This window comes from Camarhynchus parvulus, chromosome 4A (assembly GCF_901933205.1).
Source record: "Camarhynchus parvulus chromosome 4A, STF_HiC, whole genome shotgun sequence".
NCBI classification, from domain to species: domain Eukaryota; kingdom Metazoa; phylum Chordata; class Aves; order Passeriformes; family Thraupidae; genus Camarhynchus; species Camarhynchus parvulus.
Genome location: NC_044600.1, coordinates 9,623,966 through 9,651,293, shown reverse-complemented (window position 1 = coordinate 9,651,293; position 27,328 = coordinate 9,623,966). Strand labels below are relative to the sequence as shown.

General features: G+C 40.2%; 2 protein-coding genes across 7 annotated transcripts in view; one reads left to right on the top strand and one right to left on the bottom strand.

The window, feature by feature from the left end:
• Positions 1–221: 221 nt before the first annotated feature.
• XIAP (X-linked inhibitor of apoptosis) lies at positions 222–18,106 on the bottom strand. 4 transcript variants are annotated; one of them, XM_030967861.1, is made up of 8 exons: positions 18,014–18,101; positions 17,268–17,338; positions 8,090–8,986; positions 6,273–6,372; positions 5,140–5,218; positions 4,508–4,541; positions 3,223–3,447; positions 222–1,820 (listed from the first exon to the last, which is right to left on the bottom strand). In XM_030967861.1, the coding sequence occupies exons 3-8, from the start codon at positions 8,952–8,954 to the stop codon at positions 1,627–1,629; spliced, it is 1,497 nt and encodes a 498-aa protein (XP_030823721.1). In that variant the 5' UTR covers positions 8,955–8,986; positions 17,268–17,338; positions 18,014–18,101; the 3' UTR covers positions 222–1,626. The 4 variants fall into 4 exon arrangements, with proteins under 4 accessions (XP_030823721.1, XP_030823720.1, XP_030823722.1 ...); XM_030967860.1 differs by lacking the exon at positions 17,268–17,338 and having other exon boundaries at positions 18,014–18,106; XM_030967862.1 differs by lacking the exons at positions 17,268–17,338; positions 18,014–18,101 and adding an exon at positions 16,449–16,478.
• Positions 18,107–24,212: 6,106 nt separating this feature from the next.
• The window catches only part of THOC2 (THO complex 2), a 49,777-nt gene continuing 46,661 nt past the window's right edge, over positions 24,213–27,328 (top strand). For all 3 annotated transcript variants that reach the window (XR_004061441.1, XM_030967313.1, XM_030967312.1), the window contains exon 1: positions 24,213–24,399. Coding sequence is in view for 2 of the 3 variants with exons in the window: in XM_030967313.1 (XP_030823173.1) it covers positions 24,338–24,399 (62 nt within the window). In the remaining variant the exon portion in view is untranslated. The remainder of the gene's footprint in view (positions 24,400–27,328) is intronic.

The following is a 27,328-nucleotide window of genomic DNA, read 5'->3' as shown; positions in this document are numbered from 1 at the left end:
TTCATTAATTTCTAGTCATCATCTATTCCCAAGACCAAATTCAACCATAAAAATAGCAAAACTAATGTTAGATTTATAATTAACAAACTTTAATCTATACAAACAATAGATTTTATTTTCTCTCAGATTAAAATATATTTATTATCCTTAATAACACTCAGGTTAAATTAATTAATTTAATTACAAAACAAAAAGCAACAGAAAGCAGCCTTCTGTTTTTTTTTTTAATGTGAGAATCAAATACACTGATCAAGAAACATCTGGGTTGCACTTTATTTTAAATATTCATACCATTACACAGCAGAGATTTAAAAAAATAGAAAAGGTAGATAATATATTTCTGTGTATTCAGAACTTTAATAACATGAAAAACTCTGTTCCTTATATTCTATATTCTAAACCTTAGTGTGTAGAACTCAAAAATATATACACAGAAAATAGCAGTAGTTCCACAAAATAAGGAAGTGACAAAATCAAGCAGTGATCATAAAACAGCTATACTTAAATACAAAGCTGTGATACTTTCAAAATCAGAAATGGGGGATCAGTCCAGCAAGAAATAGTTTAAATATTTTAAGGTGGCTCTCATTAGAATAGCTCTTAAGTTTTAAATTTAAATTCTGCAAACTGACATGAACAAAAATGAAAGATTTCTAGTACTGCTAGTGAATTTTAAAAAAGCATTTTCTAGGAGATAAAGTTTAATCTTCTCCTATGAAAAAATAAGTTATGAAGCAGTGCAAAGTATTTGCAGATAAATCAGTTAGGATGATGCTGTGTTACAAAAAAAGCCAAATGAGAAAAATGTCAAACTCAACATCTTTTTGTATAAGGGGCAACTTTAAAATGTGCCTCCTCTCATGAAAGGCACAGGGTACATAGAATTTCCTTAATTTCTCGAGTTCCCCTTTAACCAATAAAATTAATGTACATTTTATATAAAGATGGAACTTCATGAAAAACAGATGTCCAAAATCAGCTTACTGAAGACCATTTATACATCTGAACCAGAAAAATAGACAGGGAGACAGGAATGAAATTAAAACAGACAAACCTAAAATGTAGCAGAAGTAACCATAAGGTTACAGCAGCAGGTTTATGTGTATTGTCTGAATTATGTTACAACCAAAGTTACAGAAAAAAGAGACTATTTTCAATCCTACATAATATTTTTAAAAAGCTAAAATCTCAAGTATAATATACATGTATACAATTATATTTTGAATGAATTAATTTACAAATTTTATATAGGGACAGGCTCTTCGTACAAACTCTATTTGCACAAACTTCAGTCATACAGAGTCCTACCAAAGTGAAGCAAAGCAATGAGCACATAAATAAAGGTTTACATTACTTGGGCTTTCCCATATCAGGTCTATGAACTGAAGTTACAAAATATACATATTTGCCTTTCATACATATTGCTTTTTACATACAAAAAAATCACTTAAGGAAAATAATTTGTAAAGTGTTAAAATGTGTAGAGTTTGACAGCAGAAAAATCTAAGTCCTGCCATATGGTTACAGTCTGGAATTAACTGCATTTTTTCCACTTTGTTACACATGTTACACATTTTTCAAGTAATAAAACAGGAAACATTTGCATCCACAGTGCTGTGTATTTCACTAATACATAAAAATTTCCTGTATTTTCATAATATCTTTACGACACAGAGGGCATTGATTAAGCAATTGAGCACATTCCTTACAGGCAACTAGGTGACCACAGGGAATGAAGACAACGGACACGTCCTTAGCCATACAGATTTTACAGAGCTTTTCTTCCTGCAAACGTCTTAACTTCTCTTCAGTACTGAGGTCTAAGGAAAATAGACACATAAAAACAAGTTAACATACTTACTACCATTGGATCTCACTTTTTTTTTCTCTTTACACACATGGACAAGGTGTTCTTCATATGATTTAAAGGTCACACCCTTAAAAAGAACAAAAAATAACTACAAGAGAGGAATCCTAGCTGCAGCATGGAATCCTCTTTTTTATTTCCCCTTCTATCCCATTACATCTCCCAGGCCAAGGCAAGCAGGGAGTACATCTACCTGTATTGGTAAGAGCTTGAAATCAGGAACCATTCTTTTCACAGACCTCTCTCTGACAAAATTTCCCCAAAATTTGAGTAGAAGGTGAAAGAAAGGCTCATTGCTACTAGTTAAGTCATTTGGATTTTATTTCTTTTTCTGAGTTTTCCCAATAACAAAATGAGTACGTGACTTCCTTCCCTGTCCCCATTTTCAAAATGGCCATACTTCAAAAAGCTTAAAATCTGTAACACAGAAAGAATCAATATGGCATTATACATGAGCACTTTATTATTCCAATATGCCCCATTTGAAAATACCAAATTCAGACACCTTCCCCTGCCACTTGGGGGAAGCTCTGCACAGCCAACCACCAAAATAAGGTCCAGTTGCACTGCAAGTTCCTCTTCCCCCACAATGCCCTATTGAAAATCTTATTAAAAAGAGTGGGTTGGTAAGATCTCAGCTCATCATGCCAACCAGATGGTCTTTGCCCTCCCCATGAATTCACCCATATGCTTGTCTTAAATTACTAGTCTCCTGAATCAGAACTCCTGCATTTGGTCTATCTGCAGGGAGCACCACAAGGGCTTTGTGAGCATGACCTGCATGTCCCAGCAAAGGTGGAATATAAATAACTGAACAGAAACACCATTTAGATGCACACTTGTTCTTACTGGCCAAGAACAAAAATACTTCTGCCCCAAGCAAAATGATATACTGTAAAATAAATACTCCCCCTCTGTGTCTTTTTCACATTGAATACACCAAATATGACAGCATGTCCCTGAGTCAATTTCACTTTGCCACATCTACAGTTCGTCTTTTAACTATATTCTTGCTTTTATTTTTAAATATTATTGTCACAACAACTTTGGCTTTTTTTAGCACACACAACCTTTACCAGAAGCACACTAGTCTGTCACTGTTACACACCTGTGAGATACCAATACTACTTATTTTAGAGATGATATTTATAAATGCTGCTACACTCAAATATTTCAACACTCTGTTCAGTTTTTTTTGGTTTTTCTTTTTTTTAATGTCCCAAACCAAATGTCTTTAAATCTAATTTACAATACTGTACATTTACCATAGGTAAGACTGGAATCAGAGGGTAGAATAAACAGATAACATTAAAAAAATATTTCACAGACTAAAGAACTGATATGAAAGTACACACAGAGGTTTTGTAACTGAATAAGCTCATCTTGCTCAACTGGGATTTCATTTGGTTCTTCATCCCTTGTATTTTCTTTATGAGCACTTAAGTCTGCTACCAGATCCTCAACAGATGTGTGACTTTCTCCAGTCATCTGCAATCTCTTTTCCATGGTGTTCCTAATCTCAGACAAACTGAAACCCATGGCTATGGCACTTTGTACCAAAGGATTCTGTAAGAGATCATCTAAAACAAGAAATTAAAAACAAAACAAAAACACTTTAAGAACGATGAATCTGATTATCCGACAGTATTGACTACAGTACTCTAAGACACATATTTGCAAACAAATATGTAATCAAAGGAACCGTATTTCCAATTTGAGAATTTTGCTAATTGTAAAGACTGCAGATTTGAGGTTTTTTTCTATCCTAGCTTTCCCAGTCTCCCCTCATCTATTTATATTATAGAAATCCTCCTAAATTTGCTGTTCAAATCAACTACTTCAAAATAAATAACGTCTCATATAACTACCATCACAAATTTTGTAGCTGAAAGTTAAATGACATTCATCCAAAAAGGCACAATGGATAAGTAACATTACATCAATTTTAATTCAGTTCAGAGAAGGAAAAAATCCCCATACATGTGTTGAGAGAAACCAACAAATAATTTGAATTTATAAAATCAAAGCACAGCACCACCAACAAGCAAGTGGGTCTATCCATGGCAAGACACAACACCACTTTGGGAAACCACTTGTTGGGCCTTCCCCTTCCTTTTACTTATCAACATTGTTCAAATAGCAAAACTTTTGAATTTTTAATTTTTAAAAACAAAAACTTTTTTTTTGTTTTTAAAAAGGTTCTTTTGTTTTAACTCTCATAAATGAGCAGTACGGGAGAGATTTCTAAGCAGGTTTTGTGTACCCACTCTTACTATCAATAGCTCCCATTCCCTGGGATAAAGCTGCTTGACTGGCCTCCTCCTACCCTTTTGACTGTTTTATCTTTTTATTGCTTGGTATTTGTGAAAAGCATTGCAGGAACGTGTAATTCTGGAAGACATAATAAACTACTTCAGCTTGCTCAGCTTCCTGGTCCTTGCCACTGGACAGACCAACTCTTCCTGCCCATGAAGAAGGGCTGTTTCTGGTCAGTATTTAGTACTCATCTCACAGCACTACTAATTCCATACTTGATGCACACTCACTAGCTCTAAGACTTAAAATTAACCTTTCCTGTCATTATACATTCAAATATGGATATTCCAAAATAGGGGGAAGCCGTTTGTTTTAAACAGATACCTTTAGGAATTATTGTCCTTTCAGCAGCTTCTGTCTAAAAGTGAAATATAAAAAAACAAAATTACAATTCTGGAGAAAGTAGAAGGAAATACATACAGTTACAAAATTAAAAAATAGCTATTTGATCTCAAGTTACTTTAGTGACTAAAACTATTTAATCTGCTCCGAATGACACAATCAGTTTTTTGTTATAATTTTAAACCATCTCTGCAATAACCATAGGTACACAATTCTTAGTTTACAAAATAATTCTAAAACATTACAATTTTACATTTTAGTGACTATACACAAGTTTAACAATGTTCTACCAACAAGAAAAGAAAATGTATCTGCTATTATTCATCATCAACCTTAGGCTCCCAGGCTATAAAACAAATGGCACCTGTTCAGTATCCAATATCCAACGTTCCCAAGGTGCCCTGGCTGTGATCCATAACCCAGGCTATGGAGAACTGGGAGATGGCTACACTCTGATTGACAGAGCCAACACATACTGCAATTCTTTCACTTCCTGCCAATCAAAGTGGCAGCAGGTGGATTAAATGACAGGCATGTAATTAAAAGTAACTTCATATAAAAATTATGTTTATTTTTTCTATTTTAACAAAATTATTAATAAGCAAGAAACTTACTGTTGAATCCCTACATCCATCTTTTAAGTGAACGTTATTTATAAATTCTATCCCCTTTTCATTCCTCACAAATCTGCACCTAAAAATAAGAATATTTAGATTTAATAGAAGTGCATTAGCAGCAAAAATTTGTTACATAACTATGGAAGCTTTGACAAATTTCCTACATCATACAGATCCCCTGCTTTTAAAATCTCTAAATGTTTAGTCAACCTCTGTGATGTCACTGTAATATTTCTAAGAACACTTAAACAATACTTATCTTTCCCACATTTTTGGTGAAAAAGAAAGCTTAAAGAGTTGTTGGCCATGAGAGCTCATGACAGATTTCTAAAGGCTCACTCAAATGAAAAACAAACACTATGTTAAAAAGCTGGTTCTTTTAGTTTTTCACAATCAAAGCAAACATTCACTGGTGAAACAGGTGCCTTCCATGCTTTTTTCCATTATTTTCCAGCCAGCCTTAGCCACTGGGCAGAGCTCTTCCCTACCAGAAGATTTAGGGAATGCCATAACTCCTTGACAAGAGTTCTCCAGCTCCAGCAGTTCCTTCACCTTCAGGAACAGACAGCTGCTATGGACTGACACACTGCCACTGAGGCTGATGTGCAAAACCTCAAAACAGATTTTAGGCAATATTGGCAGTCTTTCTAAAAACTACTTCTGCTGCTGCTACTACTACTACTATTACTACTGTCTGAAATCCTTAATCCTTTCAAATTAGAGAGAACTATATTCTATATTCCATGCCACTAACCCACTTCAGGTTTGTTTGCTCTGTGGCAGCTGTTTAGTCATTTTGTATCTTGTATAAGTTACAAACTTTTACATATACAAAGCTATTAAAACAACCATTACAATGTAGCACTTTGATAACAAGCAAACCCCTCAGATACATATTGACAAAACCACACAATTCTTGCTGACAAAGCAAACAAACATCAGTTAAATCCAGATACATATCTTCCCTTTAATAATACTACAAATAAGACAAAATTATTTGCATAAATCTAAACAGTATTAAACCATAATCAACCTTCTCAAGCCTTTATTAGTATGCTCTGTCATTAAAATGCAATATACTGTAAATAAGGCTCAGACACACACCAAGCAAGCACTAAGGAATACCTTACCCAGGAAACCATTTGGCATGTTGATCCCAAGGGTCCTCATTTTCCTTCCATTCTTGCAATCCTCCACCACAGTGGAAACACACAACATGATCACCATTACCTGAGGAAACACACAAGAATAAAGTTGCATACTTTGTGCAGGCATAATACCAAGTTTTCAACTACAATGTTACGTTAAGAAAAGAAGTATTTCTTTTACTGATTTACAATTTCAATTGAAAACAACTCCATTTTAACAGAGGACAACACACATGATTTGAAACAAATGTTCAGGGGAGAACTGAGCTTAAAGAAACACAAAATAAGAGAAGCAAATTTCCTGAATTTTATTTTAGTAAGTAATTATACAGATAAAAAAACAAAAGCTGAAAATAATCTGTTATCATGGAGCTCAATCCAATGGTAAACAAGGCCTGAAGATGTCTGCCACAAAGAATGAGAGATGTTTACGTGGCTTTTTGTGGTCCTCTATTTCCCATAAAGATCAACAGGCCTTAACCAGCAACAGCAAAACCAGCTGAGGAGAACTGCATCCTCTCTGTTCTAGCACTGTGCCTACTGTGATCCAAGACTGCCCCAGAAACTGCTTAAATATTGTTTTTATTGGAATGAGAGGAGGTATGGGTGGTGTTTCCATAGAGAGTTCAATTCTTCTCAGGCCACAGGGAATGGTTTTCACAGAAGTCACCTGAAGAGCCCTCAGTCTGATAAGCTGGTGCCCAATTAGTGCAACTCCACCATACAGATCTATTGGTACTTTCATGAACCCAAGGAGAAATCAATAAAATAGTTCTAGTGGGTACAAATATTGCCCATTTATAACCTACACAGGAATATAGCAAAGATTTTATTTATGGCCACAAGTAAAATAAACAGAATTATACTATAAAGTTCTGAGACCAACTAAGAGAGAAGTCAAGTAAGATGAGAGCAAGAAATTACCCCAGATAATCCCCTTTTCCTTGTGACTGAGTAAGAGCAACACTTTGCACTTGTACAGTATCTCTCAGTGGGGAATTTCAAAGGGCTTTAATGGTACTGTGCAATTCCACCTAATTTAGAAACCAATGCACAGAGATGGTGCCTTATCCAAATCATACCCTACATGTCAAAGTGCAAAAGCTCTTCTACTGGTACCACTGTCTTCATAAAGTAGGCACTAGTGGATTCACTGGTTTTGGGTGTCACATGCCATGATAATGCAAACTCCTGTTAACTAAAATGGCACACAACCTGCATTCTGTATTGCCTTGTTCACAGGCTTTTGTACAGGCCACAGGCCCATTCCTTATACCTAAGGTCTGGAGGATAGCACTTTGTTTCTTAAAAATTATTTACTCAAATAACTGTCACTGTGAAAGACATATTATAAAGGTTTTAACAGGCAAAAAACCATACTTGGTTGTTTTACTGCTAAGAATAAATTTATGATCAAGTCCATGCTTTGCTAGTAAAGATACTTGATACAATGTATGCAATTTTACATAAGAACCAAAAAAGTAGATTAAAGAGTAAAGAGATTCTGGCAAATTGTTTTGTTGGACAATGCCCTTTTCTGACGCACAGATGGAGCAACTGAGAGGCATTTTAAAAACTTTTATTCCATTTTCAGTCTCATGAGAAGAGTGAGACAATACAGATGTCATAATTCATGCTATCACAATCAGAAGCCAGCTATTTCTTCTTTACAAACCTTTACAAACCTTACAATTTCCCACATTGTTCCATATAAAAATTTTTAAAACTGTTTTTTTTTTCCATAACATCATGTGCAATTTCTTTGTAAAATATATTAGTCATTTCAAGGTCTGGCTTACCTATGCTATAGAACCCAGCTTCTGCAAGTTGCTCCTTGTCAACAGGATATATCCAAGACAAAAATGTTTGTAAACGTTTTCCATATTTTGCCATAGAGGGATTCCTTGGGTGCTGTGCATTGTTCAGACCACTTATACCAAGCTCAGAAGGAATAGATTCACTTGAAACATTTCCTACATCCCGGCCCAGGACAAAAAGGCATTTGGGAAAATGCCTCTTGTGTTCTGACCAAGCCCTGTCACCGGGTTCCCAGTTCTTCAATTTTCCACCACAACAAAAACATGCCACTTGGTCACCAACACCTGTATAATAAAATCCAGCATTAGCTAATTCCTGTGGTGTCAGCTGGCCATTCAGGGGCCAGTTGTGAAAAGACTTTAATCTTGTTTCTTCACTGCACATAGCAGGATTTTTAGGATACAAACTATCTGACATATCCACAACCTGCCTGGTTCTCAAAAGGTAATCTGCCTCCACATCAGGGTCATCCAGAGCACATGGGAGGGCTGAATTGCTGGTACCATTTTCAGTTCTATTCTGGTAGTTCTGGGTAACAGGATCCATGTCACTTTCCAGAAAAGCAGATTCAGTAATAAACTTGCAGTTGGGGGCAAGCTGTTTGTGTCTCTCAACTGCAGAATCCCCAGGCACCCATCCTTCAACAGTTGTATGGCAACTGAAGCACTTCACTTTGTCACCTTCTCCAGTATAAACAAAGCCAGCTTGGGCTAGAGCCAGCACAGAAACAGGACAGTCCTGTGGAAATCCCACAAAAGTTCCCTGTCGCTCACGCTCCTGCGCCCATTCCTGGGCCCCGTCGGTGTCCTCAGAGGCTCCCGAGCTCTGGGGGACATTACACGTCATCTCTTCACAGGCAGGGCTCCCCTGCAGGTTTCCTAAACAAAGAATATATGTTTTAATTTCCCAGACAGAAAGATAGATCATACCCATATACAACCCTGGAAGCTGGCTAAATTCAGCTACCATCCTTTATGTATTAAAATAACAACTCCTCCCCCATTTCACCCTTGCCTGCATTACCTGCCACACAGAGACAAACACCAAGGTATTAAAACCAAAATAATAAAAAAAATCTAAAGAAAAGTAGAAAGATCAAGATGTCTTAGATGTCTATAAACATTTACCTGGAGAACACACAGGTTTATAGCTTTAAAAGTTCTATTTCTTAATAAAGATTACAAGAATGAAATCAACAAAATACTTTAATAAAGTTCCAGCTAAAACCCTGACAAAAGGCTTCTGAACCTGAAATACAAAGTTACTAAATTTAAAATAGTGATCTGAGCCAGACCACAGTTGCAAGATTTTAAGAGCTCAATTCTCAAACACAACTATATATTATCCTCATATGAAGGCCATGATATCCCTGCCCATTACAGGTGGGCAGCAACTGGTAAAACCATCATCAAAAAGAAAAAAGCTTTTTTACTTGTCTTATATTGCAAAGACACACCTCAATTTATATTTTAGCAAAGTATCTTGTGAAATTAACTATCAGATATTTCACAGACCAAGTGCTGGACATTGCTGTAAAGATCAGTGCGTTGGGAATATCCAGCTCTAGTGCTCATGTCCAGCATACTGCTTCCACTTTTCCACACCCTGCCTACACCCTCTTGAAAAATTCCTGTGCTTCTGCCATCAGCCCAGCTTTTCCTCCCTTCCCTACCTGAAGGAATGTCATTCTTCTTAGCACTTGTCACACATTCCTACCCCTGCCTATACTTTTCCAGGATGAGTACCAACTGCTAGTTCTGCCTCATGTCTCTTCTGTGCCAGAAGGCTGCTCAGAGCACTCAAACAAGCCCCATCTTTGCTGAGGATGAAACAAAGCAACTTGGCTACAGCAGGTCTTGTGCAAGAACCACAAATTGACAGAGTCGTCACCTTCATCCCAACATGATGAAGTCAAAGCACAGTAAACATTCATCTCTTGACCAGACAAGTGCAGTGATACTATTACCTTAAAAAGTCTTGGCTATTGCTGATACACATCTTAAAGTGGTAAATTAAATTATGAGAATGCCCAAATAAACTTCTTAGCACAAAGCAGTAATAGTTCAGCAATTAGCAAAAAGAAAGGCATGTAAGGAAGAACAGAGTATGTACTTAACTGAACACGTGTTCTTCTCCATTTTCTATAAGAATCCTGAAATATATCTATTTCCAGTCTGTATAAGGTAGGCCAGCACACAAAAATACAGCTTCCTCAAAACCTGCATTAATATTGATTATACACTCTGGAATGTCAATGCAGATATTACAATGATTACTTCTATAACACCACATTTAGCTTCTACAAAACCTTTTTTAGGGTTCAAAAAGGGGAGGAGGAAATTAAAATGCCTATGTATTGCAGGATTGCTGCATCCTCTGCCAAGATGACAAAGACAATTAGGCTATGAGCAGGTGAAGAAAACGTGACGTCAGACACCTGGCATGGGTGCTTCATGTAATCATGGACACAGACTGAGCACCAGCCTTAATTCCTTCTGTCTGTCAGTTCATGACTAATGTAATAACATTACAAATTATACTGTGGCTTTCTGTTTTAGCAAATTCAAAAATAGCATCTGAATAAATTGCATTGACTGACCTACAAATCTGACCTATATGCTTGTTTCGACTTTGAAGGGCAAAGAAACCCAAACCAGTAATTACATTTAGTAATATGAAAGCTGCCATAAAACATGTGTTTTTATATATATACATCCATTGAAAACAATTTAAAATGAAATCTTAAAAGCTTTTATGTTTATTGCTAATGTTTATTTCCTTATAAAGCCTTACTTTAAAGCCTCTAGAACTGTTCCCAAAGATCTCAAGTGACCTTAAGCATCTATCACTACTACACTGCATTCATGAAAGAATTGGTATTACTCAAAACCAGTTAGCTGCACAGTAATTTCCTTATCTGTGTGCCTGAAAGACTTTCTACAAGAACACAAAGCCTACCTCACATCCTTTAAAGACTCCTTCTCGAACTGTTCATTGAAAAAACCAAAACAAATGTATATGGCAAAAACAAATGTATATTTGCTGTATGAATTGCAGCATACCTCTATTTCTATTGTATTTATATAGAAATGAGTTCTGAAACAGTGAAAAAAAATCTTCCTATTTAAATTTTTTACATTTTAGTTTTTTATTTTATGTACATTAGTTTTTTCTACAATGCCATGAATACTTCAAAAATCCTTCTGATAACATGGTGAATAAAAAAGAAATTATGCCCTCCCCATGGTGATAAAGAAAATATTTGCCACATTTGGATTCTCTGGAGTCAATCCTCACAATCAAAACTATGAAAAGCATGTACCAAGAGAGCAATAAGTACTGACACAGAAGGTACAATCACAACAGATCAATTCTTTAATATGAACTAGCTTTTTCAAATTATATCAACCACATAATTTAATCATGACCACTTGGAGCAGAAAGGTTCAAGTATCACTCTAAAAGCCTCATCTAACTCCTGCAATGACAGAAGCAGGGCCAGTCCCTCCCAGGAAGAGGCAAGGTTTGACAATGCTCCAGCCACACCATGAAGCCTTCCCTTACAACAGCCCTTGAAACATGGCTGGTTTACATTTCACTATAGTTGTATCTATGAGGAACATCTTTATCAAGCATTGAGGCAAACTCCTTGCCTGTGTAAGTGCTGTTTTATATACAACATTAGTACTACCTTAAATAAAGTATCACGTTCAATTATTTCTATTTCAAACAACTAATAGTTAAAAGCAACTACTCAAAGTGTGAAATTACAGCTAGCTTAGGAAGACTAGTTCTGCACATGTTTTTTAGCAGCTGCCTAACTCCAGTTAGTTGGAATAATGATCTAGAACAGTATCTGGCATCATAACAGCACTCAGACAAATAGTAACTGTAGCAGAAAAATGAGTGAGGGTAAATTTTTTAATGGTTTACAGCTAAGAAACATAAACTCACAAAAATCTGCCACCTAAGATGGGCACACAAGACGTTACAATATATACCAGTAGCCAACCTGAGGTCAGAGTATACTCCATGTATACTGAAGTTGATGAAGTAATTTTGCATAGGTTTTAATTAACCACATGTGAATTAAGGGTAGAAGCTCCAGAAATGTTAAAGATCATCTTCACTTATAAAACCTAGGTATTTCAACTATTATTGAAGCATTATATATAAATTTATACAGTGAGTAAACAAGTCTACTATAGCCTGAAAGGCTTCCAGAAGCTAAGCCAAGCTTAATCCTGATTTTAAACATCTGAAGGCTATTTGCCACAAGACACCACCCTCTTTCAACCTGAATTAGCAATCTATATATATAGCCTACTGATTATGTTTCAGAAGAAAAAGTAGAGACAAAAATATATAGAAAAAAGGTTAACCTATTCAAAATGCAGAATTGTACATTGTGGATCTGCAAAACAAACATGTTTAATTCAGCTTTTAAAATATTAAGAGATATTGATTTTATGCAAAAATACAACATGATCGTATTACCAAGATTTGAAAAGCTTTAAAGGAAATGTACAAAACTCACTTCTCCCTTTTAAGTATATTTCACTAGATGTGATTATTTCCATCCTTAACCCCAAACTAGATTGGCATTATAAGGAGTTATTTTTAATTCATTTACATGACTAGCACAGCAGTAACCTCCAAGTCAGAAATCCACTTGCACAGCCTCATGCTCCTGACCAAAGGGTACATGCTAGTATTTACTGTTGACTGAATTTTGAAATGTGAGTAGTGCACCAAGTAAATATCAAACAGAACATACTGTACCAGCTGACACACAGATTATGCATACGTCACTTCAATGAACTTCAGTTTCTGCTTGCTCAGCTGCAATTAGATCAAGGAAGGTGCATGCTGCTAACTGAAAACCTACCTATAAAGATTAAAATTACCACAAACATGATATATTTAAACAGTGTTTGAAAATTCTAGTGTATTTATATAATTATCAAGAGCCATTTTAGAAAAAAAAGTTCTGTTTAGATATTTTTCATTTATTTTAGAAAGAGGGCGCGTATCTACAGAATGCCTCCTGATTCAGTGCCAAAGCTTACATAACCCTACCAGCTCAGCTCTATTTGTCTGTTCTTCCAACAGGTCCTGCTTAGCCTCCCATCAGGGTTTGTCATCACAGGAAGTCAGTCAGCTGCTCAAGGTTATAGTAGGCTATTATATCCTCCTTATTTTTGACTTAAGTCACAAAGACTTTCATGCTCTCCCTGTCTCCAAAATGTACACAACCAGGCCAACAGAAACATACCATTCTGAGATGTATTTACACACTGTGATTTTCTTCATGAAGAAATCATATGGGTATGGAATAGAGAAATAAACAAAAAAGATGACTTCATGGATGCTAAGGGCAGAGAAAGAAAATCCTTTTGGAGAACTTCCAAGTTAAATGTCATCAGAACTTTAGCTGTATGTATGAGAGGGAAGGAGTAAATACCAGCTTCTATAGGAAAAAATGGCATGCTGTGGCCCAAGTAAGATACTGCTCTTGTGGCTCAGAAACAAAAAAAAAACCAAAAAAACCTGAGTCAGCAGGGGTTATTAAAAAGAACAGCCATTAGTAAAAAATGCCTATTAGAATCTGCAGTGCCCTGAGATGCAGCTTTCCTGATGAGCTGAGCTTCAACTTTTAGTGCTACATACTTCTTTCACAAATAATTTAAACTTCTAGTTGAAGAAAAATATGGAAAAAGAGGGCGTTTTTCATCAGGGAGATATTATTATAATAATATCATAACTTAGCTACAGCAACATGATTCACGCCACAGCAAAGCTGCTGAATCTCCTGGATTCCAAGGCAAAGCTGGAGAAGCACCGGGCAGGCACCTCCTGCCTCAGCCTCTGGCGAGGGCGTTCCCTGCCCCACCAGTGCCGCCGCCCGCAGCAGCCGCGCTGCGCCCATTGCTGTCACTGAGCTGCACGGAGGGAACACAGCACCCCGACACTCCGCTGCACTGAGGGGGAACAGCACCCCGACACTCCGCTGCACTGAGGGAACACAGCACCCCGATACTCAGCTGCACTGAGGGGAGAACAGCACCCCAATACTCAGCTGCACTGAGGGGGGAACAGCACCCCAATACTCAGCTGCACTGAGGGGGAACAGCACCCCGACACTCAGCTGCACTGAGGGAACACAGCACCCCGATACTCAGCTGCACTGAGGGAGAACAGCACCCTGACACTCCGCTGCACTGAGGGAACACAGCACCCCGATACTCAGCTGCACTGAGGGGGGAACAGCACCCCAATACTCAGCTGCACTGAGGGGGAACAGCACCCCGACACTCAGCTGCACTGAGGGGGAACAGCACCCCGACACTCCGCTGCACTGAGGGAACACAGCACCCCAATACTCAGCTGCACTGAGGGAACACAGCACCCCGACACTCCGCTGCACTGAGGGAACACAGCACCCCGATACTCAGCTGCACTGAGGGAGAACAGCACCCTGACACTCCGCTGCACTGAGGGAACACAGCACCCCAATACTCAGCTGCACTGAGGGAACACAGCACCCCGATACTCAGCTGCACTGAGGGGACACAGCACCCCGACACTCCGCTGCACTGAGGGAACACAGCACCCCGATACTCAGCTGCACTGAGGGAGAACAGCACCCTGACACTCAGCTGCACTGAGGGAACACAGCACCCCAATACTCAGCTGCACTGAGGGAACACAGCACCCCGACACTCAGCTGCACTGAGGGGGAACAGCACCCCGATACTCAGCTGCACTGAGGGAACACAGCACCCCGACACTCAGCTGCACTGAGGGAGAACAGCACCCCTATACTCAGCTGCACTGAGGGGGAACAGCACCCCGACACTCCGCTGCACTGAGGGAACACAGCACCCCAATACTCAGCTGCACTGAGGGGGAACAGCACCCCGATATTCAGCTGCACTGAGGGAACACAGCACCCCGATACTCAGCTGCACTGAGGGAACACAGCACCCCGACACTCCGCTGCACTGAGGGGGAACAGCACCCCGATATTCAGCTGCACTGAGGGGGGAACGCATATTCAGCTGCACTGGGGAACACACTCGACGCTGCACTGAGGGGGAACAGCACCCCTATACTCAGCTGCACTGAGGGGGAACAGCACCCCGACACTCCACTGCACTGAGGGGGAACAGCACCCTGATTCCTTCTGGGGTCACAGCAGGAATGCTTCGCTATTAGAATAGGAAGAATCTGCATATATTCATATATATACATCCCTACATAAAGTGTATTTATACACACGCAGCCCTCATCATCTTGTAAACTTGGAAATCTCTCTTGGATTATCCATTATATTTTACTTTTATCCATTATATTTTAGTTTTAACTTTTACTTCTTCTAAGGAACAAATTCTGGGGAACTAATTCTAATATTTTACCAAAACCAAAATATGAAATTTGTTCCTGTTGAAAATACTTTTGCTTGCCTTTTTATTTAATAAGAAACTCTCCAAATCATTGAAGGGGAAAGACAATGTTCTGCAAGACAATGTGCAGCTTCATTTTATATTTTATATGATAGGAGTGACACTCAATTCAGGCTTTGCAGCATGTCTTCATCTTAACAGCCTTTCAGTCTTCACACACAGCTATATTTTTAATGTTTAAAAATCTTGTGGTTTCTTGAGCTTGACTTTAAATCATCATGCTCAGAATATCTTGGATTAGAACTCTAAAAAAAGACCCCATGCTATGAAAAATAAAAAGCAGCAAAGGACTGGACACTGTTAAACAAAACTATACAAAAGGTACTCACAACAGTTTTCCCTAAGGAATTAGTATCCAATCAGACCAAGCATAGCAATGGACTAATCAAAGCAGATACTGGTTTCATTGCTATTTTCCACCAATCTTTAGAACAAATTCCACTATTTACATTCCTGTTGGTAGAAAAAAAAAAGAGGTTAGAAACCTCTTTCACATAACCTTCAGCATTGTTTGTGAAGCCACAACTTCAAAGCTATGACCACAAAAACCATTTTAAAATTCTGTCCCTTGGATGAGTAATCCAAATTAAAATATAATCTAAAGCTGAAAGAGTCTGAGGTCAGTGAAACTCTGAAATGTTGTTAGATGTTTTATTAAAACTAGTAAGGGACATAAATTGGGGATATTCCTTAACATCCAAAGACTACAAAACAAAATCCTGGAATTAAAAACTAGAGGGCAGCAAAAAGGAGAAAGAATGTAAAGCAGACAGTTAAATACCATGATCCAGACTTCTCTCTCCTAGGAAATTCTGTGCTTGATTATAAACTGGATTTCTGGAACTCTTCAGCTCCCCGCAGCTGTACCACCCACCTTGGGAGGACAGCAACAGAGAGAAGTCCTCTCACAGGTACACACAGCCAGAAATGGAATCCATTTTCATACTTCTAAAACGGAGATATGAGCACATATTTCCTTACTTTTCTGATAACAAATGCAAGTCTGTTTCATATCAGTGGGAGCAGTCAAAAAAACCCACAACCAACCATCCTCATCAGCATTCTTTCACTTTTGCTGCTGACTGCAAAGGGCAAGGTCAGAGGAGATGCAGAACAATCATTAACTTATTCCTTTGCCCTTCTTGGCCAGTGCTGTAGGTGCCAAGCTTTTCATAACAGGAAGTACTTGAGATTCTTTAAAGGACCTCAAAGAAAACTGCAAACCAGTCAAGTAGATAGCAAGAGGAAGCAATTAAAAAAATTAAAAATATCCAATATCCAGATAAAAGCTTAACCAGCTAATTCATCACACAAAAACTTGCTTTCTTAGAGACAATACTTCACTGTTCTCTGTTACATGAGTGATTTACTTCAGTAATTACGTAAATCTGTATCCTACTGCTCTTGGTCCGGGTATTAGATTAAAAAAAAAAGGTATTTGACAAAAAGGTAAAAGAGGTTTTTTCCTGCAGTTGGTTGCTTTTCCTTTAAAATTGCTCTACTGTAAGATCTTGTAGTTTCTATATGTTCATTTAGGAAACTAAATTCTCCCTGTTAGCTACCTGAAGTATTTGCATTAAAATTGCAATTTAAGACTGTAGGAGTAAAGCGATAATGAAAGTAGCGCTGCAAACATGTCTGCATTTTGCAGTAGATACGGATTAAAAAGTGCAAAAATTACCCAAATACTTACACCCATTTATAGGACTTTCAGCAGGAAGACAGAGGCATCAGACAAGTAGTACAGAAGCAGAAATACACTTACTGTTAAAGAGAAATATATAAGCATATGATCATTGACATTGTGCAAAAGAGAACTGCTTGAACTTAAATTGCCGCTGAAAAAAAATTACTTTGAGTGACCTTGTCCCTATAGAATTCTTAATAACTGCTGTAATCGAACAAAATTGCATTTTTATTAACAAGAAGCAGTTCTAGAAAGTGATGGGTCTAATAAAAATTAAAATAATAAAAGAGTGGGCAAGGAGAGATAATATTCAAATATGCCAAAAGAACCACAGAGACCACAGAAGCGATTATTAGCAAAGAAAAAATTTTTGATCCACTTTTGCAAAGAGCAGCACTGAAGGCTCGAGCCGGGGCACGGCTCGGGACAGGCTCTGGGCTCCTCCGGACAGCCCCGGCCCGGCCCGGCCGCTCCTGCGGGCGGCGGCGCGCCCGTCCCCATGGCAACGCCTCACCGGCCGGGACCTCCCGCCGGCTCCGGCAGGGCCCGGGGGCAGCGGAGGCCGCACCGGCCCTCGGCATCCCCGGCACCGCCGTGGGGGCAGAACCGAGGGACCGAGCCCCCCGCTCCACGCTGAGAGCACCGCCGAGCCGCCCGAAGTAGAGAAAGCCCCCAGCGCGGGCAGCCGGGGACCCCGGCACGCCTCCGGGTCCCGCCGCCGCCCCGGTCCCGCCGCTGCCGTGGACACTCACCGGGCGCGTCCCATCCCGTCCGGTCCGGTTCCCGGCGCCGGAGCCGCTCTCGGCAGCGCTGTCATCAGAAGATGGCGGCTCCCGGCAGGCTCAGCGCCTGGGAAAGTGCAGCGCCCCCTGGCGGGCCGGTGGGGGCGCGGCGGGCGGGCTCCCGCCGGCGGAGGGCGGCGCGTGGCGGCAGCGGGAGGAAGTGCAGAGCGGCCCCTGAGCCCGCGGCCCCTCAGCGCCGCTCCTAGTTCCACTCATCCCGCTCAGCCCCTTCGGTCCCCACTGCCCCGCTTCTCATCCCGCTCAGTCCCTTCGGTCCCCACTGCCCCGCTTCTCATCCCGCTCAGCCCCTTCGGTCCCCACTGCCCCGCTTCTCATCCCGCTCACCCCCCACAACCCCCCTCAGTTTCCTCGGCCCCTCTCCTCAGCTCCTTCCGTTTCTCCGTCCGTTTCTCCGTCCGTTCAGTGCCTCACTTGCCAGCGCTCCCGGCTCCGTGCCGGCCTCGCCTCTCTTCCCTCAGCATCTCCAGCAGCCCCTTCATGTCACACCATCTTCTCCAAATGCTCATCCCAGCACTCTCCTTGCTCTCACCTCTGATCCCCGCAAAACAACTTGTTGCGATTTATATCTGTTAAACTATAATTTTTTGGGGAAGTGAATTTTCCAAATCAGACAGAAACCTCAGGCTATTTTCTTTGGTAGCTGTAGCCAAAAATCGTCTAATCATTCTCATGGCTAAGACTAAGATGGTCCTGAACATTAAAATATTGCTTTAACCTTTTTCTCTTTTTTAAAATCTCAGGCGAGCTCATTGCTGACCCAGCACATTTAACATAGCCAGGGTACTTGGCTGTCTGTTGGGGACCTGCTATCCTCAGGAAAACCCAGCTACTTGGAATAATGTTCTCAAACTTTTTTGGTTTTCCCCTCGTGCATGTCAACAGTAGCAACTCGCTTTTTGCAGACCATATATCCCCAAAGACTTGTGGCAGATAGTGTGGACAATTTCAGGGAAAGCAGTGTAATCATACAATATATTAGAATGTTTGCAGATTCCAGGGCTTACACTGAAAGCCCTATTGAGTAAGGATTGCTTCTCACTTTGTTTTCCAACACCTACTGAGACCACAGTTTGATTCAAAGCCTGTAGTTATTACAAGTAACTACAGTATAAGGTAAGTAATGAAATAGTAACAAACTCACTTTGATTGATCAGAAAAAATCTGTAATGATTATTCAGTAATCAAAACCAATACTCAATAACTTAGGAATGTGGTAATGCTGAGCCTATAAGAAATAAACAGCTCTACTGCAGTACTGAGTCCCATCCATCTAAACTTATTCCACATCTGTCCAAAGCCAAGATTATTTATTTAAGAATCTTTGGCACAATAAGAGGTTTGCACCTTAACACTGCAATGTGAGCATGAATATTTAATCTCCTAAATCCTTGTCATACCACATTATTAATACATTCATTAGCAGTGATTTTCACAAAGGGCCTTGCTCTATTGAGGTTTATTAATTGTCCAAATGAAGTAGATTGTTTTCAGAGGTCGCAAAGTGGTTTTGCAAAGACCCACTTTCAGGTTTCGATGTCTAAATCAAGAACTATGGTAAAAATTTAAATTGAAAAGCTCTCACCCCTGCAGGAGCTTGGATTAGATCACCTCCCAAAAACCTTTCCATCAAAAAATATGAGATAAAAAAACTGAAGAAATCAGATCATTCCAAAAGTACAGTCTCTTTGAAATTTTCTTTACACAATCGTGCTAAAAATTTCAGTTACAACCTGTTTGAGACAGATAAACACAAACTGGACTTAGCACACAGTTCTTTGACACAAACTGTTTAGCCAATAATGGGTCAAGAGTCACAGAGGTTCATGTGGGAAGCTGTGTTTGTTGACATAATCCCTAAAAAATTAATGTAATTTATTTCCTACTCATCTCATTGACTTATCAATTGGACCATTAGTACCAAATTAATGAATGGAGTGAAAAAAGTTATGCAATCCAGAGCTGGGATTTCAGAGATGCAGCAAAGAAGAAAATCAAATACGGAGAAATCACAAAATGGCGACTTGACAAGGAACATTTTCTCGTGAATATGACAATAGAAAATTGAATAACTAATAAGTAACAGATGTCTGAAAGCTGTCTTTTCCCTTTAATTATATCCAGTGCTTTCAGTCCCATTGGAAGAAGAGATTCAGTCATTTGATAGGAAAGCCATGCATTTCTATGCTGGTCCACAGAAAATCAAATCTAATTCTCTCTTCCAAAACAGCACAACATTCTTTTTCTTTATCCACAGCATTTACTATTACAGCACATTCTTTCTTTCTTTTTTGTTGCAAGCAGGTGATAAATGTCATTCTTGTTACATTTTCATGAAGGCAGTGGAAGAGTCTGAAGGGAAGTTTGAGAAAAATAGAGGCATAATTACAGTACAGAAACAGGAAAAGCTGAAAAAACCTGATGAGCCTTTTCAACTTCAGCAATGAAATCTTATGCAGGACAAACATTCCTATAACTCCCAAATCCATTGTTGTCAGACAATGCAACAAATTACCTTCTCATTAAAACTAAAACCATCAAATAAAGGCTAACAGTACTGAACTTGATAATAACTTTTCCCTGTGGGAAAGTTACATCTAAACATGTAAAAACTGAATCTTCTTTTAATGACTTAGTATGCTGCTGCTGCTGAAACTACTTCGAAGTTCACTTCAGGGTGATGTCAAATCAGAGACAGACAGTTTACATTCTTTCACAATCCACTGAGCTAAGATAAATGCCAAATGAAGAGGAAAACGCAACTAGTGATTTATCTTAGTTCTGTTTGAACTGATTAATGCAATAAATAATTATCTAGAACTGGGACTTTGGACTTAGCAAGCATGTGACATATGCATGGTTTTCTATTCATAATTCCTTCATGCTGGAATATTAGTTCTGGCACATAGGTACTATGTAAGTCTGATATAATAAGTAGAAAAATGGCAAGCTCAAGGCAATGCTTGCCTATTCCCTGCATGTTTCCAAATGTATGCCCTGACAGGAAAAAAGAGACAGAGAAGAGCAAAGAGGAATGCTATGGTTAACAAACATGTCCTTTTAACTGATCACTTTGGTCATTAATTATCCCCACATCCTGTTGATGGTGTCTGAGTTCTTATATATGTGGGCAACTCAACATGACCATCCAAATCTTAACAGAGTAAGTTTCTAAATGTTTTATATTGCTGTAGAAACTTAAAAAATATATTCTTCACACGTCAAAGGCAGATGTATTTAATAAAGGATCCTCCAACCTTGAATTCACACAAACTATCAGAAAGAGATTTAGCAGCAGAACAGAGAGAAATGGACAGAGAGCAGATAATAAAGTTGTGCCTTGCCACATGAATTCCATGGAACTGGTTAATACAGAGGAAATGAGCTGTTGGATGTTTTATTTCTTTTGCTTTTGTACATTTACAGCTCTCCCAATGGATGTCTGTTGTATTTATTTAGAAAACCAAGAATAAATACATTTTTATAAGAATCAATTACCACTGATATTTTTCTAGCTGTGTATTTGCTGGATAATGTACTACACCCTTGAAAACCTTGTATTCACTGTTCAGTTAAATAACTTCCTGCTGCTATCCAGCTGTTACCATAGTGGTGACACAGGCATTTCCTTTAATGCAGCTGGGACAAAGCCTTCAGAGTACTTCTTTATTCAGGCAGGAAGCACAGTAGGTGACTTAAGGCTGTGCTGTGACATATCCTGCCTTTGCAGGCATCATTCTTCCTTCTTTTCAAAATTTTATTTTATTCCATTATTTAGAAAGGTAAACATCAACCTGTAGAAATAACAGAAAGAAACACAAAATTGTCCTGGCTTTTAAAAAGGTTCTCTGACTCGTTTATACAAATCTTTGGATGCCCAGGATGCTTTTTCTAGCACACAAAAGCCTCATGAAAAGATGAACAATAAACTATAAAGGCTGTTATAGAACTAAAATATAGGTCTTATTTCTTAACCTATGAATTCCTCACAATTCAGCTAACACCAGGTGGTACTGAGAAACTCATTTCACTATATAAAGATGTCCACCACAAAAGCAAGGATAAGTCAAAACTGAATATGATTTTATAGCCTGGAATGAAGACTACTCTATGTCAAAAATATATTATTCTGAGGAGGAATTGGTACCTATTTATTTTAAAAATATTTTGCTTTGCCTACATTACTTCATTAAAATGCACAACTGTCTATGTTTTAGAGCTTGTATGTCATATATCTAATGCATATTAATTAAGTAGAGCATGTTTTATATAAATTCTACCACTAAATGTTTTGTATAGTACCACAGAAATACTGTTGAACCAGACTCTTCCCAGACTAGATTTAAAACTGGCTCTGTCACGTGTATTCCTACGTTGCATGTACTATCTTTCATTTTCAGCCTGTGCCAGTCCATTACTAATATATTTCAAGAAAGAAGTGGTTTAGATTCCTTAAGTAAACTTGGCATTTAACCTGTTGGTCCTGCAATGACTTGATGGCTTTATTCTACTGCATTTCTCCATGACTGTCTCTTCCTCCTTATCATGAAGGCAAAATCTCACATTTTTACATTCAGACCTTACATAGCAATTCCCACATACATCCTTGCACCTAATATATATTGCTAGATTCTTGTTTATGTGTCTGTGAGACATCTTCTAAACAGACTTATTGCATTTGCTTATAACACGCCCTCATGTTATTCCTTAGGCCTGCAATTCTGTGCTTCTTATCATCCACACATATGTTTTAAATATATTTATTGAATTTTTCTTTTTAAAATAACCTATCAGAAATAGATTAGGCATTTGTAAAGTGAGTGTCTCTTCTGTCACACTGCATATGGTATGCCTGGAATGTAGTCTGTATCTAATTTAAAATGTAAGTATGAGAAGCAGAGAATCTGCCTCCTTTACTACTTGTGTTAGCGCAGAGTTTAGGGCTGTAAGGGATCCCCTTGAAGTAGGCGTCGTTCATAGGGCCCAAGAACAGCAGCATTCTGCACAATATACAGCTTGTGGGAACTGGCTGAGAATGATAATTGAAACAACGCTATTCCCTCTCTCAGACAGCTCTGTAGATTTGCAGAAATGCCAGACTTTCTGATCAGAGCTATTTAGCGAGCGGAAAGCTCTCACACCAAGGGCGGGTGAGCTGATTCACTTCAGTGCGGAGAACAGAGCACAAAGCAGCGAGCACAGCAGGGCTGGTACCGACACAGGCACAGGGGCACCCAGGCCTCACCTTTAGATTTTATTTCAATTTCCCCGTTTTCTGAAGTTCCATCGTATTTGTGAAACAATTTACACTACAAGAGGAGTAGAGGAGGAAGCATGCACAAGACTGAGAAGGTAGGCGACTTGAGAGGAAAGAGAAATGTCTGAAAAGACTAAAAACATGCGCTGCCCGACGAAATAGAGTATTTTAACCGTAATATCCCAATTAGCAACTGAAGGGAACACAGAACAGCTTGCGGAAATTTAATGGAGACAAAGGATATATAACAAAATAGGCACAGGCATGAGGGGTGAGCCGCGGAATACGGCATCCGTACAACTGTTTGTCCTTAGTGCTTGTATCGGAACGACCATTTAGACATGTCACAGTAAGTTTTACACAAATCCTTTTTTAACCGCTTATTTATTCAAACGCTTTACCGTTCTCTCCCCAGTACTCGGGGTTGGCGGCGCCCCAGGCACATGCGCAGGACTCCGCGACCGCAACGCACATGCGCACAAGCACCCCGCTGTACCTAACGCACACGCCGCACGCGGGGCGCCCCGCCCTACGCCTCTGGCGCGCACACCGCGGCTCCAACGCGGCCGCGCATCGCAACGCGGCTCTAACGCGCGCGCGCGCGCGCACACACCACCACCAAACGGCTCTAAGGCGTGCACACACACACCACCACATGGCTCTAACGCGCGAGCACGCGCGAGCACGCGCGCGCACACACACGCACACACAGCCAGAAGGCTCTAACGCGCGCACGCGCACACACAGCCACACTGCTCTGACGCGCACGCGCACGGCGCCCTACGCCCCCGGGAGTTCAGCGCGCACGCGCGCGCGGCACCCCGCCCCGCCCCTCCCCGCGGTTGTAACGCACACGCGCGGCCGTGGCACCGCCCCGCGGCCCCCGCGCGCAGGCGCAGTCCGCCCCGCCGCCTCCCCGCACGGCGCGGCCGCGTCCCGCGGTTTCTCGCGGCCCGTCCGTCCCCTCTGACCCGGCGCCGCCGCTGCTCCATCCGGGCCTTCGGCGCTGCACGGGGAAGATGGCGGCGCTGCTCCCGGCCGAGTGGATAAAGAACTGGGAGAAAGGCGGCAAGAGCGAATTGTGAGTGCGGGGCCTCGCCGTGGGGAGGGATGGGCGCTGCGGCCTGCGGGAGGGGGGCGAGGGCGCCCGGGCCTCGCCAGCCCGGGGAGGCTGGGGGGCGGCGAGGAGGACGTCGGCCGGGGCTCCGTCCTTGCTGCTGGGCGTAGGGTCGAAGCCGTGGTCGGGATGAGGGCCTGGGCCGCCCTCCCGTCCGCTTCGGCCGGGTGCTGCCGCCCTCCGCCGACGCTCGGCCGCCGCAGCTGGGCCCGGCTTTCCCGGCGCCCCGAGCGCCCCCTTCCAGCCTTGGGGCCAGATTTGTCGGGGGTCGGGCTCATCTTCACCCGCCCCCCGTGGTAATACGGACCCTGAAGCGCTCCTGTGTCGCTGGCTCTACAGTACTGACCTTTCTGGCAGAGGCCGCAGCCCCCGTTCCCACTTTTTTTACCGATTCTGATAGGACTGGCCCCGAATTCTTTGACCCAGGCAAAATGCGATCAGGTACTCACGCGTGTTCTGTGCCACAAAGTACCCTTTGTGAACGGAGGGGTCCAGTTGCAACCTCTCAAATTAATCCGGGTGTACCAGGAGCTTTCCATTTTGGGCCTGTGTCTGTCTTAAGCCATTTTAATGTGGCAGGTTCACTAAACGTTGTGTTTCAGGAGTACAGCTCTTCGAGGGATGTTTCACCAGTTTGGTAGTTTCATGTTTCTCTGTTAGTTTAAACAGGGTGTTCTCTGCACTAAGTATATGTTTTTACGTGCTCTCATTTTAATTCTTCCATGTGCTTTTGTTTTTTGTTGTAAGTAACAACACAATTTTAAATTTTGCAGTTTTAAATATGGATGTTGCAGGGATCACTTAGAGAAACACTTCTTGATAGTCCCTCATTATTTTCTTTTGTTCGTGTTTTCTGAATGGTTGCGTGGATTTGGCAATGAATCTTCCTTGTGCATGAGGGAAATGGCAGTGGGTTGGAGATTAGAGAATGTAGAGAGTCCTGCACAAAACACTGTTATTTCCAGAGCCATTTTGTAGTGAAGGGGCCCCCCTTTATAGCCATGTAATTTTTGGTTTGAGTTATGCTGGAACCATTATTGTGTTAATACACACGCTGAACACGTTGAGAGGCTGTGTGGAGTTTGCAAGAGAACAGACATTTCCTGGCTGATCACAGAATGGCAACTGCACTGTGTTCATTGAGTTCTCAGCACTCTGAGCTTTGTAGGAGGCAGCTTACATGGCTTTGGACCATGATAAAACCTTCTAGGATTCTTTGCTCCCCTTGGAGCAGTACTTCTTAAACAGGATGGGAAGAGAGTGTTCATCTGCTGTGGGACCAATAAAACAAAATGATTAGCTGGATTCCTGTATTTGTGGTACTTGCACATCATTGGCAAGACTGCTTAAATGATGTTCCAGGCATGACTTACAGAGCAGTTTGCAGATGAGGCCATATGCTTTAAAAGAAATGCAATTGTGCTGGATAGCAGTTGTCAGGTTTTGCAGTGGTAGCTTTATAAATTTGAGGAATATGCATGAACTTATTTTCTAGAATCTAAGGTGTATACCTGTAGGCAATATTTAGAGAACTTATTAGGAAGCCAGTTTTATTGGGAGAGTCTTCAGTGCCTAACTTCTTGTTTCTTTTTCCAAAACTTCCTATCCCCTGACTAGTTAGAGGAAAACAGAGCTAGGATACTATAATTTCAGAATTTCAGAGTGAAACATATAAAATATTTTTAAACATTAAAGTAAAAAGGGAGTAAATGCAATAACACTACTTATTTTTATTGAATTATTTGTCTAATACTAGTATGCCCAAGAATAAAAATTAGGTCTAGGCCCAAGTTCACTCTTGGTCTTTGTGGTTCAAAGTGAGGACAACTCATTGTAATGATGTTAGAAAAGTGGGGAGGGGAAGGATGCTGAAGAATGGCAAAACTGACATTACTAGCAAATAAATAGAAGAATTACAAAAATTTAGAAGGTTTTTGGTAGGTGTTTTAAGGAGATTAAACCCCTTCATAGTTACTAGAGAAGATTAGTTCTTATGGAAAAAATATTTACTTGCTGGAGCATGAAATGGCTTACATGATCTGGCTAGATCAGTTGAGATAGTATTTTGGCAGTAGTGGTTACCTAAATGAAAACACATTTCTGTGTTTTGGGGGAAGAGAGAAGAAAATAAAATTGAGAGAAGAAAATGGTTTGTTTTAATTTGGCATTTCAGTTTCTACTGGGATTAATAATGGATGCTTAAGATAATTGTTCTTGAGTTTTTGTTGTTTTGTTGTTGTTGGTTTTGGGGTGTTTTTTTTTTGAGTGGTGTGATATTTTTGATTGTGTGATCGACTTGTCATGATTTAACAGTACTATCTAGAAATCAGAAGGTAAGGATTTTGTATTTCATAAGAATGTTATAATTAGTAATGCAGTGGTGACCATTTGCTTCTAAGACATTGTTCAAAAGTGTTCAAGATTGGAATTTAATTAATCAAGCTACTAATTTGTAATAGTATCTAATAAAAATACATAAATGTGGTAGTTTCAAGTGTATGTATCTGCCAAAACTACATTGGTCAGGATGTGGTCATCTTACGTGTCACTTTTTTGTTCAGATGCTTCTCTATCTAAGTACACTTGACTAAATTATGTTCATTTGTTTGCTACTGGCAGATACTGGTGTGCAGATGAAGTTGGAGTCTGAGGGTGACCATTTATGCTGCTCAGTCTGGACTTCTTGCAGACCTCCTTGTGTGTGCTGTCTTTGTAGGAAAATTGTTGTGTTTTCCACAACAAGGTGCTGCTCTGACTGCAGCCCACATGGACACTTAGAACACAAATAGTAACTGGTACCTTACCTTGTTCTGTGAGAGATTCAGCACATCAAGGAGCCTTTAGTGTGGATGGAGGGCTTTAATAAAGTACCTGCCTGGCAATTCATGCAATA